General features: G+C 40.1%; 3 protein-coding genes across 5 annotated transcripts; 1 reads left to right on the top strand and 2 right to left on the bottom strand.

Annotated features, from left to right (window-relative positions):
• Positions 1 to 4: 4 nt before the first annotated feature.
• Positions 5 to 2,471, bottom strand: LOC141846057 (putative auxin efflux carrier component 1c). Its single transcript, XM_074734044.1, has 6 exons — positions 1,301 to 2,471; positions 937 to 1,213; positions 757 to 842; positions 499 to 656; positions 310 to 386; positions 5 to 234 (listed from the first exon to the last, which is right to left on the bottom strand). The coding sequence occupies exons 1-6, from the start codon at positions 2,439 to 2,441 to the stop codon at positions 168 to 170; spliced, it is 1,806 nt and encodes a 601-aa protein (XP_074590145.1). The 5' UTR covers positions 2,442 to 2,471; the 3' UTR covers positions 5 to 167.
• A 7,313-nt stretch (positions 2,472 to 9,784) lies between these two features.
• LOC141846084 (putative auxin efflux carrier component 1c) lies at positions 9,785 to 11,746 on the bottom strand. The gene is made up of 6 exons (XM_074734067.1): positions 10,747 to 11,746; positions 10,457 to 10,706; positions 10,307 to 10,392; positions 10,083 to 10,240; positions 9,934 to 10,010; positions 9,785 to 9,851 (listed from the first exon to the last, which is right to left on the bottom strand). Exons 1-6 carry the CDS (start codon positions 11,744 to 11,746, stop codon positions 9,785 to 9,787), a joined length of 1,638 nt encoding a protein of 545 aa, XP_074590168.1.
• A 1,704-nt stretch (positions 11,747 to 13,450) lies between these two features.
• LOC141846302 (E3 ubiquitin-protein ligase RHF2A-like) lies at positions 13,451 to 18,452 on the top strand. Of its 3 annotated transcripts, none has more exons than XM_074734319.1 (9): positions 13,451 to 13,613; positions 13,889 to 14,022; positions 14,134 to 14,180; positions 14,620 to 14,682; positions 14,777 to 14,885; positions 14,970 to 15,298; positions 15,388 to 15,483; positions 15,565 to 15,876; positions 16,208 to 16,761. In XM_074734319.1, the coding sequence occupies exons 2-8, from the start codon at positions 13,891 to 13,893 to the stop codon at positions 15,860 to 15,862; spliced, it is 1,074 nt and encodes a 357-aa protein (XP_074590420.1). In that variant the 5' UTR covers positions 13,451 to 13,613; positions 13,889 to 13,890; the 3' UTR covers positions 15,863 to 15,876; positions 16,208 to 16,761. The 3 variants fall into 3 exon arrangements, with proteins under 3 accessions (XP_074590420.1, XP_074590418.1, XP_074590419.1); XM_074734317.1 differs by lacking the exon at positions 16,208 to 16,761 and adding an exon at positions 18,166 to 18,452 and having other exon boundaries at positions 13,452 to 13,613; XM_074734318.1 differs by lacking the exon at positions 16,208 to 16,761 and adding an exon at positions 18,166 to 18,452 and having other exon boundaries at positions 13,452 to 13,613; positions 13,882 to 14,022.
• The last annotated feature ends 248 nt before the right edge of the window (positions 18,453 to 18,700 follow it).

Below are 18,700 nucleotides of genomic sequence, written 5' to 3'. Positions count from 1 at the left end.
CACAGAGAGGAATTGGGAACTCCATTCCCTCGATTTCATTAACTCCCCACTACTCTTTACATTCAATGTCAAAAAACAAAAAAAGAAAAAGAAAGCTTAGGATTCATAGTTAACATTCAACGACGACGGAGAAAAACAAATCTTCAGGAGCTGGTTTGGAGTCGTAGTTAAATTCCCAGGAGGATGTAGTAAACCAGAGTTATGGGGAGAGCGATCAGCATCCCGAATATGACTCTGCAGCAGGAAGGAGACAATGGATTAGTCGACAAGAAAGAAGAGACGGAAGGATGGGAACGAGGTTGTACTCACGCTGTGCTGAGAATGTCTGGGTGGACGTTGTACTCTTTCGCGAACACAAAGGGAACAATGCCTTGTGGCAGGGCTGCCTGTCCATTGGAAAGAAAGGAAAGAAAATTGTGGGAGAGAAGTTAGAGATAAAGTTGGTGTTGGGTGGAAATGCGTGCAGGCATGTGGGAGGAAGCATGGGGAGGAGAGGACCTGGACAATGGCGATGTGCAACAGGACACCGCGTAGGCCAATGACCACGGAAGCCACGGCCATGACAGCAGGGCCTACCAGGAACCTCACAGCCATGGCGTAAGTCGCCACCTTGTTCCCGCACGCGATGATTCTCGGCTGCAGCGCCATGAACAGGCCTGCAATCATCCAACGTCGATCGGTAAATAATGGAAAAGATACCAGAAACGGAGCGTTTCAAAAAGGATTAAAGTAGTCTCGTGGCACGTGGACGCTGACCGAGGCTGAACATGGCCATGCCGAGGCCGGCGTCGGAGAGTATGGAGATGGACTTAAGTACGATCTGCGGCATCGTGAACTTCCACCTGCAACAGAAAAAAAAAATCAACAATTGTCTTCGAGCGTTTGCGAGATTGTTGGATGATTTGATTTAATGGCGAACGGGATAAATTTGGTTACCGGAAGCAGATGAGAGCCCAGATGATGCCGATCAAGCTGGAATAGGTGTTGGGGTTGCGGATAAGCTTGCGCCACACCATGATCAGGATCAGCCTGGTCATGACGCTCGTCGGCGGCATGGCAGTCACTTCCCGTAGGCCACCTTTGCCGGCGGCGGCCGCCTCCTTATTAGCCTTCTCCTCGCCTCCCTCGTGAGGCTGAGCTGTTCCGTCTTTGTCCAGAATTGTCGTCTTGTTGGCGAAGCTGAACCCCTCTCGCTCTGCGTACTGACTGTCCACTAGATTTTCAAACCAAATCAAGTTAACTGATGATGAATAATATGAAGAGAGAAAAAAAGAGCAGTAATTGAGATTGGTTAGCATACATTTGGCCGGAGAAACTCCTACAGTGACTTGGTGCTCTGCCGCCGCCGGCAAACCGAAATCCTTGCCGTTTCCGAACACTTCGGAGACCGGCGACGCGCTGGAGCTCCACACGAACATGTGAAGGTCCTTATTACCGGCGTCCTCTGTTTTAATGGCGTTAGGCTGTCCGTTGGCCGCCCTTTTGGGCGCTGGGGCGAAGACGGCAGGATTCGGCGTCGGGTAGGGGGCAGTCACCGGCAATTGGTACTGGAACCGCGTCGGAGGCTTGGTCGCTATCTCAGACTCGTCGTAGTTCGACGGGCGAGGCGTCACCGCCCCGAAGTTGGAGCTCCGGCCGCCCACCATGGCGTAGAAATCGTTGTGGTTGAAGCTGGAGCCGCGGGGCGTGGGGTTGCGCGACGACTGGAGGGAGTAGATCTCGGCGTTAGTGAGGTTGGAAGGGCGCGGAGTGGCGGCCGAGAAACCCCCGACGGAGCGGCGCGGGTAGTTGAGGTCGGAGCGGGAGGCGTTGGAGCGGCGGACGGTGACGTGGAGCTTTCCGTCCTCCTTGAGTCGGGTTTCAGTCTCGATGGGGACCTCGCGGCCGTCGAGCGAGACGACATCGGAGTCGACGCTGATGGAGGCGATGGCGCCGGCGGTGTCAGGGAACTGGTCGGCGATCAGGGCCTTGGCGGCTCGGTACTCAAAGAGGAAGAGCATGAGGGTGTACCAGATGATGCACTGCAGGACGACGATCTGGACCATGAGCGAACCTGCCTCCCCTCCGTACATGCCTGTGAGCAGGGGTATGCCCATGACGAGGGTGTTGGGGAGGGTAGAGACGGAGAAAATGGTGATGGTCCAGTCAAGGCGGCCGCGGCTGCTGAGGCGGCCCCAGACGGCCAGCGCCGCCAGGACCAGAAACTTCTGGAGCGTATCTGCGGCGATGAAGCGGAGGTTCATCTTGTAGATGTTGTTGGTGGAGATGAAGTGGAAGGAGAGGAGCGGCACCGCGAACAGCGCCACGAAGCGGTTGATGCCGGAGCACTGCACCGGCGTGAAGATGCCCCACCACTTCACCGATCCGTAGGCCAGGATCATGGCCACGTAAAGCGGAACCACCGCCGTCATCACGTTGTAGAAATCCGTCGAAGTGATCATCTTCTCTTCTTCCGCTTCCTCCTTCACTTCCTCTCCACTGAAGAAGAAGCGACTCCACTACTCTGCTATAATAAATACACCTTCATTTGAGCATCTTGCAAATAAGCCCTCCGTATTTTGATACCGCACGAACTAAAATTTTCCATAAAAGTTCTATAAATTAAGGAGGCTACAGTGTGTTTGAACATTGTCGATAGGCATTAAATTTGTCCTAAATTGGAGGGTAAAACCATAAAAGCCTTAGACAATTTAGCTAAGTTCGCCGAATCCATTAATTATTTCTATCTATTTCCCAAATCGCATACCTTAACCATTCTAATTGCCAACAACTTACCGACAAGTATTTGATCGAAAAGGCAAAGATCCAAAATGCATACCGTAATCTTTTAATTGCCGTCAATTTACCAACAATTATGATGTGAGAGACTAGTCCCGGGACAAGGTTGAATTGGTTACTATAGCTCTTGAGTAAGATTGAATTTCGGTGAAACTGAGACAATGCCCTCCTTCGTCGTGGTCAATTGTAGCTTTTCAATTTACCCTTCTCATATATGGTTGTGGGGACAACCGTATGAGACCACTAGGGTGGTGAATTTTACCTTTTTGATGAAGAGTTAGTTACTGTAGAACAGACTTGCCAAAGTAGACAAACATCGAATTTCGACGAAGCCGAGATAATGCTCTCTTTCGTAGTGGTCAACTATAACTTTTTGATTTACCTTATCATAAATAATCATGGAATCGACCGTGTGAGATCATTGGGATGACGAATTTCACCATGCTGAAATAATGTGAGAGACTAAATGAAGGTATTTAATGTAATTGATTTCAAAACAATATGTTTGAAAAGTAAAATTAGTAAATATTTGAAAAATAGTATGATATAATAAACTTAGACAAAATCAATAAGATACATGGTCCCTCATTTGATTTCTACCTCATATCTATCCAATACTTCATTATCGTTAGGGTTGTAAATCAGTCGAGTCAAACTTTATAGTGTTCAGGTTTATTTAATAAAATGATCGAATCAAGCTCAACCAAGTCTAAAATAAACCAAGTTATTGAAATAATTGTCTAAGATATGAATTTAATTGTTTACATATTATCTAACTCTCAATTCAAATTTGTTTGATTATTTAAAATTTTTATATTTTAAGTTTGTTTGTTTGATTGACAAATTTATTTATTTAACATGATGATGAATATTGTTCATAAAAGTTATTTATAAATATATATGTTAATTTAAAGTTATTCATTTAATTAATTTTGTATGTATTAAATGAATATAAACAAGTAAGTTGAATATTAATCCCGGTGGCATAACTGAGTTGGTTACGACGGAGCAGACTCGTAAAAAAGAGCAAGGATTCGAATCTCAGCGAAATCGAGCAATACCCTCCTTCGTCATGATCAACTGCAGTTTCTTGATTTACCTCCTCACAGATGACCTGTGTAAAGTCGCTGGGATGATAGATTCTACTTTTTTGCAAAAAAAAGTAAGTTGAATACTAAAACTTATTCACGAATGTTTGATTCATTCACAACGATGTCTTTCCCCTTTTGCCCACCTCTGAAATTTCTATCTCTAACTTGCTCCTCCAATGTTGTTGGAGTTGTTCTTCTACCCTTTTTATCTCTAGTTTGCGCCTCTAACTTTGAGAATAGAATGTCCTCCATGTTAACGATATGATCATTATCTAAAAACAAAAGCTACTCAAACAAGGGAATTAAGGAGTAAGAGGTCCTTTTACCCCAATCGATTTGATAATCGAAGATTATTCGAAACTTCTATATTTTAAATTTGTTTGATTGACAAACTTATTTATTTAACATGATGATGAATATTATTCATGAAAGTTTTTATAAATATTAACAAGTTAAACATATATACGTTCAAGGTTATTCATTTAATTCATTTTGTATGTATTGAATGAATATAAACAAGTAAGTCGAATACTAAACTTATTCACGAATGTTTGATTCATTCACAACGATGTCCTTCCTCTTTCGCCCACCTCTTAAATTTCTATCTCTAACTTGCTCCTCCAACGTTGTTGGAATTGTTCTTCTACCCTTTTTATCTCTAGTTTGCTCCTCTAACGATACGATCACTACTCAAACAAGGGAAGGAGTAAGAGGTCCTTTTACCCCAAATCAATTTGATTTCGAAGTTTATTAGCCTAAAATCTTCCGGAATTCCTTCCATAGAAGACACATAATCCTCAAACAATTAAGTTTCAAAGCTCGTAAGGATCAATAAAAACACATGAGAAACAGTAAAGAAACAATATCTGAGAACCCCAAAGTCCTCCGGTCCCCTGCAACTGCTACAAACTCGCATCAAACCAATCAGCATCGGCAAGCACACTTCATATATAAACGTAACTAACTACTCATGGCCGATCGCATGAACATTAATTAATGATTAGCAAGAGGACACCGAGTTTACGTGATAATTATTGTTAATTACCCGCATCACGATCTAACAATTGTTGTTCGTTCTTCATGAACAATCAGAATCCCCGAAACCAGGGATTGTGAGGGCGCAACTACCCTCCAACTTCCAGGATACTCGATCGTCTTCCTTAAATGCCATTTCAGAGTGGACCCTAAGCTCCATCGTAGGCCAATTCTTTTATCTTCTTCAATTCCTACGTAATTGGTATTACTGAATTAAATACTGTGATTTAGTGAAATGAAGGGAAAAGGGAAAAGGAAGAAGATGGTGGGTTCGCTAGATAGATAGATAGATAGATAGATACTCGAGGGATTCTTCCAAGTGAACTGAACTCTGCGTGAGGAATAAAGTGGAAAAGTGTTTGCTTGTGAAGTCCAAATCCAATTCCTACCATCTAGAAAAAGGTTGATCGATCTGTGCATCAGGAAGTGGACTCGGCACCGAAAGCATAATTTGACCCGTCAACCTGCAACCTTTCTCATTATTCGATCGATTAATCAGAAAAGTTTGTGCACAAAGGCCATGAATGGCAGTGATTATGACACTGATATGCATGGGGCGTGCTGCTTCACAATGTCGTCTGGTTTTTGACTGCAAATATATTATTCTCGCTGTTTGGTGTCTGCATACAATAAAGGTATGTATGAAAGAATAATTGAAGGAAACTTTTAGAATCAAGCTGTTGATGATGTATTTGTTGAAGATAAGAAAAGGGGGGAAGTACAGGTTGATAAAGCATTAATTGATTGTCGACTAAAATCGCTGTCATCGCTGATCAGCCTTGACGCTTGTCGGCAGGATGGCCGCCGGGGCCGCATTGAACATTCTGCTCGAGCGTCTTGTTGGCGAAGTCGAGCGACAGTTGCAGTGCACGCTGCTGATCATCCGCTGAAGGCACGGAAGACTAGTGAAGTCGATCGATCTACATTGACCAACGTGGAAACATAGTGACAGAGATTAAATTGTCTATATACATTTGGCCGGAGAAATGGGACTTGATGCTCATTTCGCCATGAACATTCTCATCTTCGGAGCTTGTAATTAATGTCTGAACAACCATTTTATTAGCTTAGTTGCTTAGCTCACCGAGCATTCCTTGCTGCCTCTAAATCTAAGAGAAAAATAAAAATGCTATAAAATAGAGCAAGAGATCTGAGTGTTGAGATGTCATTTTTTTTTTTTCCTCCTCTGGGGCATAACTGAGTTGGTTACGATGAAACAGAATTATGATGGCAAAAGTTTGAATGCCGAAATAATATCCTGTTTCATCATGGTTAACTGTAATTTCTTGATTTACCTCCTCACAGATGATCGTGAGACTCACCGTATGAGGCTGTTGGGATGACGGAGTTCACCTTTTTTGCAGAAGAAAAGATGAGATGTCATAATTTTTAATTTGAATTTTAATATAACGATTCAATCTTAGGTGTAAATATTTAGAAAAAAGCTACTTGTCACAATCACAAATGTTGTGACGGGAATCTGCATCGTTGGATTTTAAAATTAAGATTAAATCCTGGTAGATTGAATGGATGATTGTGATTGAATGGGTGATTGTGATTGAACGGACCAGATTCCCATCACAAATTTGTGACGAAAATATATTGTGACAAGTAGCATCACTCAAATATTTAAAGTCTTTTCAAAAGCTCTGAATAATTTGTGTCATTGTATTAGGGTTATTTCGCCTTTTACATCGTTAGGATTTTGAGACTATTTAAAATTTTAGTTAGTTGTTGTTTAGGTATTATCTTTTATTTTGAATCAAATTTATTCGATTAAACATAGAAATAACTTTTTTACGTTTAACAATTATATTATTGATGGCTTTTCTAAAATTTCACTATAAAAATTAAATAATAATTTTTAATATCAAATTATCATCCTTCTTTTATAGCTCTTACCGTGTAATGACGTCCATTGTGACATTATTATTATTTGATAACAGCAATCATGATCACCTCCTTTTGTAACAATTAACGTTTATCATTATTAGTCGTCTGTATTGTTTGTCTCTCCTTCCTAAAATGATTCCCTATCAAGTTAAATTTCCACTCCTTCCATTTCCAATTTTCTTGAACACAAATCTCCGATGCTAAACACCACCCGGTCCTGAGCTCGATTCTCAAGTGCCAATCATGCATCATTCATTCCCAAACCCGAGTGACAAACATCCTACACTTCCAAGCCCTCCTATGCTCAAGGCTCGAGTACTGAGTTTAGCATGTTGTGATATAATCAAAGTCGTCCCACATTAAAAATACATAAAAAAAAGATTCTGTAATTATAAGATGAAAAATATCTCATTGATATAAGACCTTTTAGGTAAAATTTAAAAATAAAACTATGAGAATTTCAGTTCAAAGTGGACAATATTATACTGTTTTAGAAATATATGTGGATTCCATCAGATCTAACAAGTATACATACGTACCTTAGCTTCTTCAACTATCCCAACTCTTAGCTTGATTAAACAACTTAAAGCCTACTATGACTTCATCCTTAATTTGTTGTTGCTTCTCCTTTACTATTGAATATTGTATAGTCATGGCAATAACTTCATCATTATTAACAAGTATGCAATTAGATCTACAGGGCCTTTCATATGACGACACTATTGAGATTTAACTAATTTGTTATTCATACTCTGAATCTAATGGAAGCTTCATCCTCTGTTCTTGAATGACATGAAAGAAGTGATTAATTTGACTAGCTTCCACAGGGGAATTATTGTGTGAATGCTACAATAATGTGAAAGAATATTACTTGTTTTTCTCTCGTATTGCTTTCATTACAAAAAAGTCTAAAGCAAATTGATATCTTTCTACATCAAACACACCATTACATTTAATTTCACTCAATCAATCAAATTTGGCTAATGAATGAATGAATACCAATGCACTTTGTTTCAGAAAAGGCACAAGATTCTCTGTGCGTACTTTTGCAAGAAAAAGGAAGGCAGGGCCACATAAACATGTGAGCGACCTATTAATATGTAAAGCGAGTGAGCAGGGAACAGGCAGAATGAAGGCTTAGTTTGTTTATCTTTTCAATACTTGTAACTTTGTCTGTATAAGTAAGCCAATGACCATACATGGGCACATGTACCACAAGGATCGGGCCCTCTCGGCCATGATGTACTGCATGATATATCAAGTTAAAAGTCAACATGAATGGGAAGTTAAGGTCAAGCTGAACTCAAATCAAGTTAAGCCGACCCTCCTGGAAAATCTCAAGTTAAGTCCTTTTGAGTTGCATTCAAGTTAGGTGCACCCCTAATTTGAAATTTTGATTTGACATGATGATTATTAAAGCATCAATTATCAAAAAGTGTATCGCTCGAGAAGAGATGTGTACCCCTGGGGCATAGTTGAGTTGGTTATGACAGAGCAGAATTGCTGAAGTAGACGAGGGTCGAATATGCCATCTTCTGTGGTGGTTAATTGCAATTTCTCGATTTACCTCCTCATAAATGGTCGTGGGGTCGATCATGTGGGGTCGTTGGGATGACAGATTCCATCTTTTGTTGAATAGAAGAGATGTGTCTTATAAATCAATATGGAAGAGATATGCCTTTTGAAAATCAAAGTCAGCATTTGACTCTCTATTTAATTGCAACATCAAAAACATCAAAGGAGTGATTCCAATATTCTATACTTTCCTTATTATTCATTTTCTTTATTTTTTCTTCGAGATCTGAAAGGCTAGAGGGGTTTTATCAAGCCTTGACTTGATCGCCCTCCTAACATCTTCCTTGAGTCTTTCCAAACTTTTGTGGTGCTCAATAGTTAGAAACCTACCTCTTGAGAAGTCATCTTAACAAAGGATGATCGATTGAACAGTCGGTCGGATAGTCGTAAATTGCGTAGCAATTTAACTTTTTTACTATGCAATTTCACTCCTCTGCGTAACAATTTAACTTCTCTGCTATGTAATTTCACTTCTCTGAGTAGCAATTTCACTCCTCTGCTACGCAATTTCTCTATTGAAAACGTAAAAAGATCTACCTGATCGAAATATACCTATCGGATTTCCTACCCTCAACACCAGTCGTGAATGACGTCAATCTTCTAAGAAATCATCCCAACAAAGGTCATCTTTTGAGAAGTCATCTCAACAAAGATCGACCTCATTTGAAGGCCAATCTTATTTGAAGCCTGAACTAATGAAGGCCAATAAAGCCTGACATAAAGGAAGCCGTCAAAGACAGATTTGAAGGAAGATCGACTCGATCGATATCCAACCGATCAAAAGTACTCGGTCGTGATTACCTTACAAAGCCATCCCATCTCATTTAAAGTCTAACATGAAAAGCCCGACCTAATTAAAGCCCTACCTAAAGGAATCCTGACTCGCCAAAGACAGATTTGAAGGAAGTATGGCCCGTCAAAGATAGTTTTGAAGAAAGATTGACTCGACAGGTATCCAACCGATCTAAAATACTCGATCGTAATTACTTTGTTGAGTCATCACATCTTTTGACCGGATCAACCATAGAAGTCGGCTAGCAGCGTATATATTATCGCAAACGCTTTCGAATTTATCCGATAGACGAATCGAGAGAAGATCGTCCACCTCCCAACTTAATTGGGCTATAAGAAAAAAAAGTGAAGCCCAAGGCTCGGCCTCTTGTCCTGTCATGTGTCTCAGAATACATGATAGAGCACACCGAATGGAACGACCAACGATGAAGCAACAGGGCAAGCACAAAAAATTTACAATTGATTGATTGGGACTTCCTTATCAATTCTCTTATTTCGTTCAATTCTCACTACTGTTTTAATACAATCTGAATATATAGAAGAGAGTTAGCAGGCCTGTTCGATCGACAATGAAAGCAGGTCAGTAAAGCTGCATCTAACAGTGAGGAAGAAGACCGGTTTCACAGGCCCAAGAGGATGTAGTAGACCAGAGCTACGGGCACAGTTACGATCATCCCAAAGATCACTCTGTCACACAGATTCAAGCAAGAAGTTGATTAGTTGACGATGAAGAAGATAAACGAAGGGCAAGAGATCGGTATGTGCTCACGCTGTGCTGAGAATGTCTGCGTGCACATTGTACTCTTTCGCGAACACGAAGGGAACAATGCCACAAGGCAGAGCTGCCTGTCGATGCAGAGGGAAAAAGTGGTAAGAAAAGTTGTAGATTTAAGTTTCTGGTGGAGCTGAGGAGAGGACCTGGACAATGGCGATCCGCAAGAGGTCGCCGCGCAGGCCGATCGCCGCGGTGGGCATGGCGATGACGGCCAGGCCGACGAGGAACTTCAGGACCATGCCGTAAATCGCGAGCTTGTACCCGCACGCTATGAGTCTCGATTGCAGCGCCATGAACAGACCTGCGAATTGTAATTGTGGATAAGTAGTGAAGTTACTGCAGGAAACAGGGGATTGTGGAGACTGACCGAGGCCGAACATGGCCATGCCGAGGCCGGTCTTCTCGATCAATTCGATGGACTTATCGATGATCCTGGGAAACTCCAAGTCCCACCTGCAACAAACAACTAGACTCGCGATTCTGAGAGTTTGCGAGATTGGTCTGTGCGGTTGTATACCTGAATTTGATGAGAGACCAGATGAGGCCGATCAAGCTGGAGTAGGTGCTCGGATTGCTGATGAGCTTCCGCCACGCCATGGTCAGGACGAGCTTCATCATCACGCCGGCCGGCGGCATGGCCGTCACTTCCCCGGGGCATCTTTTGATGGCGGCCGCCTCCTCTTTGGTCTTCTCATCGCCTCCTTGGTGAAGCTGAGCTGTTTCGTCTTCCTCGATCGTCTTGTTGTTGATACTTAACTCCTCTGTCACTAGATCATGGACGTTGATTACTGTGGGAACAAGATATACATTCGGCCGGAGTAACTTCGGCTATGACTTGATGCTCCGCCGCCGGCAACGTGCCGAACGAGTGAATGGCTGGTGAAGCGCTGAAGCTCCTCGTGAACATGTGAAGGTCCTTATTTGCGCCGTTCTCTGCTTTAGGATTTGGCGTCGGCTGAGTAGAGTTAGACGGCATTTGGTAGCGGAACCTTGGCAGCCTGGTGTTGAGCTTGGCCTCACTATAGCTCGACGACCGCCGCGTCCCCTCCATGGCGTAAGCTTCGCCGGAGATGTAACGCAACGACTGCTGCCGGTAGATAGTGGTGTTGGAGAAACTGGAGGTGAAACCGAAGGACCTGCGCGAGTGGTCGAGGTCGGATCTGGAAGCGCTGGATCGCCGGACGACGACGTGGAGCTTGCCGTCGTCCTCGACGCGGGCCTCTGTCTCGATCGGGTCGTCGATGTTGACCAGGGAAACGACCTCGGGCTCGACAGTGATGGAAGCGATGGCGCCAGAAGAGGCTCCGGGGAACTGATCATCGATCATGATCTTCGCGGCGCGGCACTCGAAGAGGATGAGCAGAAGCGTGTACCAGACGATGCACTGGATGACGATGATCTGCGACAGGAGAGGGGATGACCTGTCGCCGTACATGCCTCGGAACAGGGGAATGCCAATGACGAGGGTGTTGGGGAGGGTGGAGAGGGAGAAGATGGTGATGGTCCAGTCAAGTCCAGCCCGGCGACCGCCGACGAGCCCCCAGACGGCCAGCGCTGCCAGGACGATGAGCTTCTGGATCGTATCGGCCATGATGAAGCGGAAGTTCATGTTGTAAGGGTCATTCTTCGAGATGTAGTCGAAGGACAGGAACGGCACCGCGAAGAGCGCCACGTAGCGGTTGATTCCGGCGCACTGCTCCGGCGAGAAGACCTTCCACCACCTCACCGAGCCGTACGCCAGGATCATCGCCACGTACAACGGCACCATCGCCACCATCACCTCGTAGAAGTCCTTCCCGGAAATCATCTTCAATTCTTCGCCTGCTTCTTGATTTACGGCGCGAGAGAAGGATCAGACTCCTCTCCTCCCCTCCACCTCCGCTCGCTTCCTCTTCCTCTCCTCGCAAATAAATAGATCTTTATTCCGGTCCATCTTACAAATAACTTCCTACTTTTTAAAATAATTTATGATCGGTACCTGAAACTATCCAACGTTAGATAACTTTCCAAATACACCCAACTTTTATTATTTTTAAAATAGTTTTTTAAAGTCTAATTAATGTTAGAATATCTTTTGGAATTTTATTTTATTATTAAAATACTCCTTCATAAAAAAAATGATATTTGAAACTTAAATAGGAATGTCGAAAGATATTTCAAATTGGAGAATTTTTCGGCTATTATAGGGAATGAGACTATGTCACTGTTTTACTTTTTCCATATTTATGAATTTTAAAATAAAAAATAAAATCATTATTTTTATTTACTTGATAAGAGGTAGAAAAGGAGAAGATGGTTAATTCCACACAATCTTCGGTTTTAATTTGTCCATGGGAATGGATGACAAATGGAATTAAGTATAATTAAATAAATATAAATATTTGATTTTTATATTAGTCGTAAATTTGGATTGGTTTATTGAGTTAGTGAGTCTAAATTTGGATTGGCTTATTGAGTTAGTGAGTCTCATCAAACAATTTAAGTAGTTAGTTAAAATTTTATCAATTTATTTTAAGATAAATTTAAATAGGATGACCTCTTAGACCTGCGATCTTCATGCGAAGGCTTAGTTGATCCCTAGATTGAGATATTTTTTTAATTTAAAATTAAAATATAAAATTTAATAAACTAGCAAATTTGATCGTCTAAATTGCAATCCAAATTTAAAAATTTTAACTTAACTCATTTAAATTGTAATCCAAATTTAAAAAATTTAATATTTTTTATATTTATATTATTTTTTGATATTTCTTTATAGATTGATCCACCAAACTTATAATCGATTGGATTAAAGATTTTTTAAATCTACTAAATTAGTGGGTCAGTCCATTTAATCATGTTATGTCATATTTAAAAGTAAACTTTATAAAATAATAATTAAATTTAGCATATGGAGTTATTTTAGATTATGAATCTAAAAATAAAAATAAAAGAATGGTTAAGGATGTTAAATGAATGTATGTACATATACACAATAAATGAATATTATAAAAAATAAAAATATTAAATTATGTCAAATGAAAATTTTTAGAAAATATATTTAAGATTATATAGATATATACTCAAATGACTAATAAATATATACGAGACTATGATAATTATATATATATTAATTGAAAAAAGGGCACAAAGGAATAATTTAATAAAAGGAATAGTAATTATGAAAATTGTGATAAATTTAACAATTATTTGTCTTGCAAACCAATTTGTTCCAAAGGTTCTTCTAAAGGGAATAATATTGTTCTAAAAAATTACTGCAGAGATATTTTTATTAAAAATAATTGTAAAAAGTATATTTGTATTTATGTTTTTTAAAATAATATATTATGGGCTAAAATTATGAAACAAGGCCGAACAAATGGTGAGTTGGGAGACCTGAGATGGCCCACAAGAGTACGGAGCTCGGAGGGCCAATTAGCTGGCGACAACTCAACCTGATAAATCTCATTAAGCAGCGAAACAATTCTTTCGTTAGTCGCATTCATCCGCCATTGATGACCTCTTAAACCACTAGCGATGCTTGTTGAAATGGAATCCGGTTCCCAGGTCGAAATGGAGGTTGAAGAAGTCTCCTCATCGGATTCCTTGATCAATTATTAGGCGCTTGTCATCAGCGCTCGAGGCACGCGCCAGGGAGAGCCGCTATCGGACCTATCGTCGCCGATTCCCTCCAGGTACTGTTTTCTCCGCTATGTTTCTCTGATTCTTGATTAAATTACAAGGATTAGGCACGGATCGTGGCGATCTGTCCATAAAGATGTCCGCTTTTTCACAGTCAGCGATTGCCCCATGGTTTTAGTTTGACGTTTTTTGAAGTCGATCGAGTTGTATTCTAAAGATTTGTTTTTTGTGGACCGTCTGTGATGTTAATCTGTTTCTGACTTCTTTGTTTCCTTGTTGGTTTGTTTTCCTTCCTTTGGTTTGTTAATTTATCGGGTTTAGGGTTTAGGGATGGAGGAGGGCGCAAAGATGGAGAAGGACTTGTCGTCAGCTGCGGCTTTTGTGGAAGGGGGCATCCAAGATGCCTGCGACGATGCCTGCAGCATATGTCTTGAAGAATTCTGCCAAAGTGATCCTTCGACAGTACGTGGTTTACTGGATCTTTTATTGATCGGATAAAATCAACAATTTTGTCACGTAATCTGGATTTATTTAATTTTATCATTTTTTGCGTTACTGTCGTTGCTCGTATAGGTTACTGGCTGCAAGCATGAGTTCCATCTCCAGTGCATTCTCGAGTGGTAATCAACGTCTTTGTTCATGATGTTGTATATTTGTTGCTAAGGACCAATTATTTTAGACGCTATGTTTCCTGCTCAGCAAGCCAGGATCTTATCAGCCGTGCACTGCAGGTATTATTAAGGTCAACGGAAATAGGCATTCTATGATCCTGTTTCCACCTAATAAGGCATGTGCCTTATATTATCGAATTCTAGTCATTATTAATGCACTCACAGTTGTTGCTCAGTGGTGTAAGTTTCAGTCGTTATGGTAAGCTAGGCCAAGTTTCATTGTATTTTATCCATTAACTTGGTTGTTAATGTGCTTCTTAGGAAATAAGTTGGCTCAATGATCTTTAGTGCACATCCCTTTTTTTTTTCTTCTTCATTTACAATATCAATAGTGCCTAGCATGGATGCTAGTGGAACTGAGGTATTCATGCCAAGAATTTGCAAGCAGGTGCCAGAGGAGTTCCCATTGCCCCATGTGTTGGCAGTCCGTGTCTTTGAAGGATCCTACCAGGTTTCATTTGATATGGCATAGATCGCAAAATGACAAATCTATTAGGATAATTTTCCCACATCCTCAGTTCATTGTTTAATGTTGAACATGGCAGCCAGGAACTGCTTGATGCTGTAATAAGGGAGAGGAACATTAGACTAAACAAAACACAAACAACTACTATCTTCCATCATCCAGCTCTTGGAGATTTCGAATTGCAGCATGTTGGTAGTCATGTTGATTTCATATTTCATAGTCTCATCCTTCTATAGGAGATGATAAGCTTTTTTTTTTTATCAATACTGCAGTTACCAGGAGGTGGAAGTGAAGCTGAATTTGAAGAGCGCTTAATGCAGCACTTAGCTGCTGCAGCAGCAATGGGAAGGGTGCACCATATTTCCAGGAGAGAAGGGCATCATGGTCGGTCAGGATCTCATCGCCATCCACAGTTTTTGATCTTCTCTCCACATCCAAATGCACCTTATGTTGGTTATCGATCTTCCTCTTCTGCACAAGAAGAAAACGAACCAACTGCCTCAACAGAAGAAACACACCCGATCTCAACTCAAGTCGAACAGAATGATGCAATAGCATCAGAAATCAGCACCAACCACAGCAGGCCCAGTATCACCAGCAGGTCCTCCATACGATTACATCTTTGTTTTCATCTATTTCCTTGTATCTTGCATTGTATGATAGATAGTATTTGCACATTACCTATGCCAGCCAATCAATTCCAGTCCTTCAAGACAGGCCGGGACCATCAGATTTTCAATGTTTCTCAGAATCTGTGCGATCTCGTTTAAATGCTGTCTCAATGAGGTATATCATGTCTTGCTTGCTGTGTTTTAAGGACTAGACGATCAGATGGACTGAAAATGGCCACATTGTGTTACCATTTAGGTACAAAGAGTCTATCACCAAGAGTACTCGGGGATGGAGAGAGAGGTTTTTCTCTCGTAATAGTGCTGTGCCTAATCTTACTTCTGAACTTAGAAGACAACCAAATACACAAATTGACACAGGCTCAGAAATGGTAAATCACCTAGCGACAAGAGATAACAATGCTAGTGCTTTTGCTTCACCTGTTGTAGTCAACTCAGCAGCAATATCAAATAATGAAGGGGTCACTGGGAATCATGTGGTCAGTCTTCCAACTGATACCTCAGCTCCTTGTCATACAGCCTCCAGTGCAAACTGAGTTTTATCAATCAGGTTAATGAGCTATGCTGATTAGTTGTGTTAATTTGTCAAATTTAGAATATGCTGATTATTTCAGTCACAATTCAATATACTCAGTCAAATCATGCCTCTAGAAATAAGTTTGCTCAAATAATGGAGTAATCAATGTGTAGCAATTAGAATGGCACTAGCGAATCAGGAAAATGGGTTTACTACAATATGCATTGCATATTACAAGTACTCTCTCCTATGGATTGGAATTTCTTGCCACAGATACCATGTTAAAGCACTTTTGGCAACCCTAGATATATATATTTATCAGGCTGTTCCCAATCTGCTATTAATTATCTTGTTTTGTTGCCAGATATCTAGACGCTAAATTTATCTATGAGGGTTGTGTTACATCTAGAGACACGTGGAAGACTCCATTCCTTTTCACTATCTTTTTCAGTGCAGCTTTTCTTGAAAATAATTTGAGGAAATGAGCTGTGAAATTCCTCAAGAAATTTCTTTTTCCATGGACGCTGTGTCCAGTCTAGTGTCTTTGCAATTTCTCAGAATTTTAATCCTCTAAATGATATTGCAATGCAGTGGTGAGAATATTATTCTGCTCTAAATTATCCAACAGTTATGAAGTTAACAAGCAGCTCAAAGGGAGAACTACTACTAAAATATCTTCTCTTTAAAACAAGAGGTTATGGATCGAGTGGTGCACTAGAGGCTTTTACAAGTGCATGGTTGCATCAAATTAGTGGATGCCCTTGGACAAAACCCATAAAGTAATTTTTTTTATCATGCTGCACTACAGTTAGACCTCAATGGACATTGTTAAAATGTCTATCAGCATGAATGCACCTCTTAGATTAAAAAGAATATTTTATAGTACAATCCCCCATACTTTATAAATTGAGTGCTGAGTTGGCAGAAAAAAATGGAGAGAAGATGTATGGATGTGTAACGCTAATTGGAAGATTGAAAAAGATATTATTTGGTCAGAGCAATTAGGTATTGAAAGAATTAAAAATGTTTTTCTACAATTACAAATTTGTTTAGAACTTAGAATGTTTTAATCCACCACTAAGATGGCCCAATTGAGGGCCAGGACAATGCAAAGTGTTCTCAATGGTCATCTTCTACTGCGCGTGTTACAATGACAGGTCCTTTTGGAACCTAAGAGCATTTGAATCCATTGATTAGATGGCCCACCTGACGACTAAGACAATTTAAAGTGTTCTCAATAGTCAACTCATGGTCTACTTGACAAATTTGATGTCATGATGATAAATAGTATCGAGTATTAAAAGAGACTTATATTTAAAATATCTTGTATGGCTCAAGGAACCATTGGGAAAAATGACCATTTGCCTACTTTCTTGTTTGAAATAGGGTATACACATCATATAAGTAGCGTGAAGTGAACAAGACATCAATTTTCAACAGTGACTTGTAAGATTTGAATTGTGATTATAAATCAATTTAGAACTTGTTTGTGGCCACCAATTAGACCATTATGTAAGGTGATAGCTTAATTAAATTGAGGTATTAGTTTAATGAGATTGAGGCGTTAGCTGTTTCTAACTTCATTAAAAATTGATTTGCTGACATACTCAATTATGGAGTTAGCTTAACTAAATTTTGGTGCTAGCTTAGTTGATCAAGATTTTATTTTAAGTGTTTTAATATAGACTAAATTTGATTTTTTTAGGTTTCATTTTATTAAAGGCTCAATTTAGGGTGTGTTTCTACTTGATTTTACTAGATTTTTAGACTTGAGGATATTTTAGTTATTTATATTAGAGGAAAGCGTTCATGAAATGGCTACAAGTCTATCATGCTAGGCATCAGATTTTGGAGTTCAGCTGAAAGAGATTTTGGAGTTCTAGAGTACAATTTTGTTGATTTTAGAGTTACTGTGAAATGATGATTCCTTTTGACATGAGAATTTTTTTTTCGACTACTCTTTTTAAACATTACCTTTTCACCAAATCAGTTCTATTTTGCGTTTTATCTTCTGGATGTTGGGATTTTACTCCCCAGTGCTGTTTTCATGACTGTTATAGTTCCTAAGCAGTCGCATAACCAACCTGGCATTTTGTTTGATTTAGGTAGCACATAAATTGTGAGTTTTATAGTGTGTGTGTGTGTATCTCGACAATCTTCTCTCATTTTTGACCTACAACAATGAATCTGTATCATCTAGATTCGATGTTTCTTGTGCTAAGAATGCTTCTGCATATATGATTGGTCATTGATACATGTTATTCCCTTTCTCTTTAATTTTCCTCCTCTTTCATCTTGTTCATGAACCAAGACGTTGTGCAGATATCCTGTCCAATACCTTGCTTATGGATGGAATTCAAAGTGACCCACCCAAAGAAATGTCATGAAATGGGTATTCTATTTCGATGTTGTAAGTTTGCCTACTTTCTGTTGTGGTCAACTATGTCATCTATTGTTGAAGAATCTGTCTCCATGAATAAACAGCTACATTGCTTTGTCTATACACACTTATGATTAATGTATGTTACTGAATTGTAAGCATAGTTGTGTTTGTGTATCTGTACCTCTTTGAGGTTACTGAAAGTGTATGCCACGAAAAGATTAGTATTTGGGAGATCTTGTTCCTCTATTCCTGGTATCATGCTCATTAAACAGCAGGTTGACACCGGTTTAAAAGTTTTAGCATGGAGTATTTTACTGGATAATTGAAAATGATTAGAACGTGCCCTATTAATGATTTGTTTTATGTTGAATTAAAAGTAGCTTCAATAGCAATATGATAAAATCCCATGATAACTGAACAACGAATAGTTGATGTGTGTATCCGTTATGGTCCTCTGTATACATCTTATATTGA

This window comes from Curcuma longa, chromosome 15 (genome assembly GCF_044706935.1).
Source record: "Curcuma longa cultivar G26 ecotype Majalengka, Jawa Barat chromosome 15, ITB_CL_G26_1.1, whole genome shotgun sequence".
NCBI classification, from domain to species: Eukaryota; Viridiplantae; Streptophyta; class Magnoliopsida; order Zingiberales; family Zingiberaceae; genus Curcuma; species Curcuma longa.
This window is presented reverse-complemented; position numbering and strand designations above follow the sequence as displayed.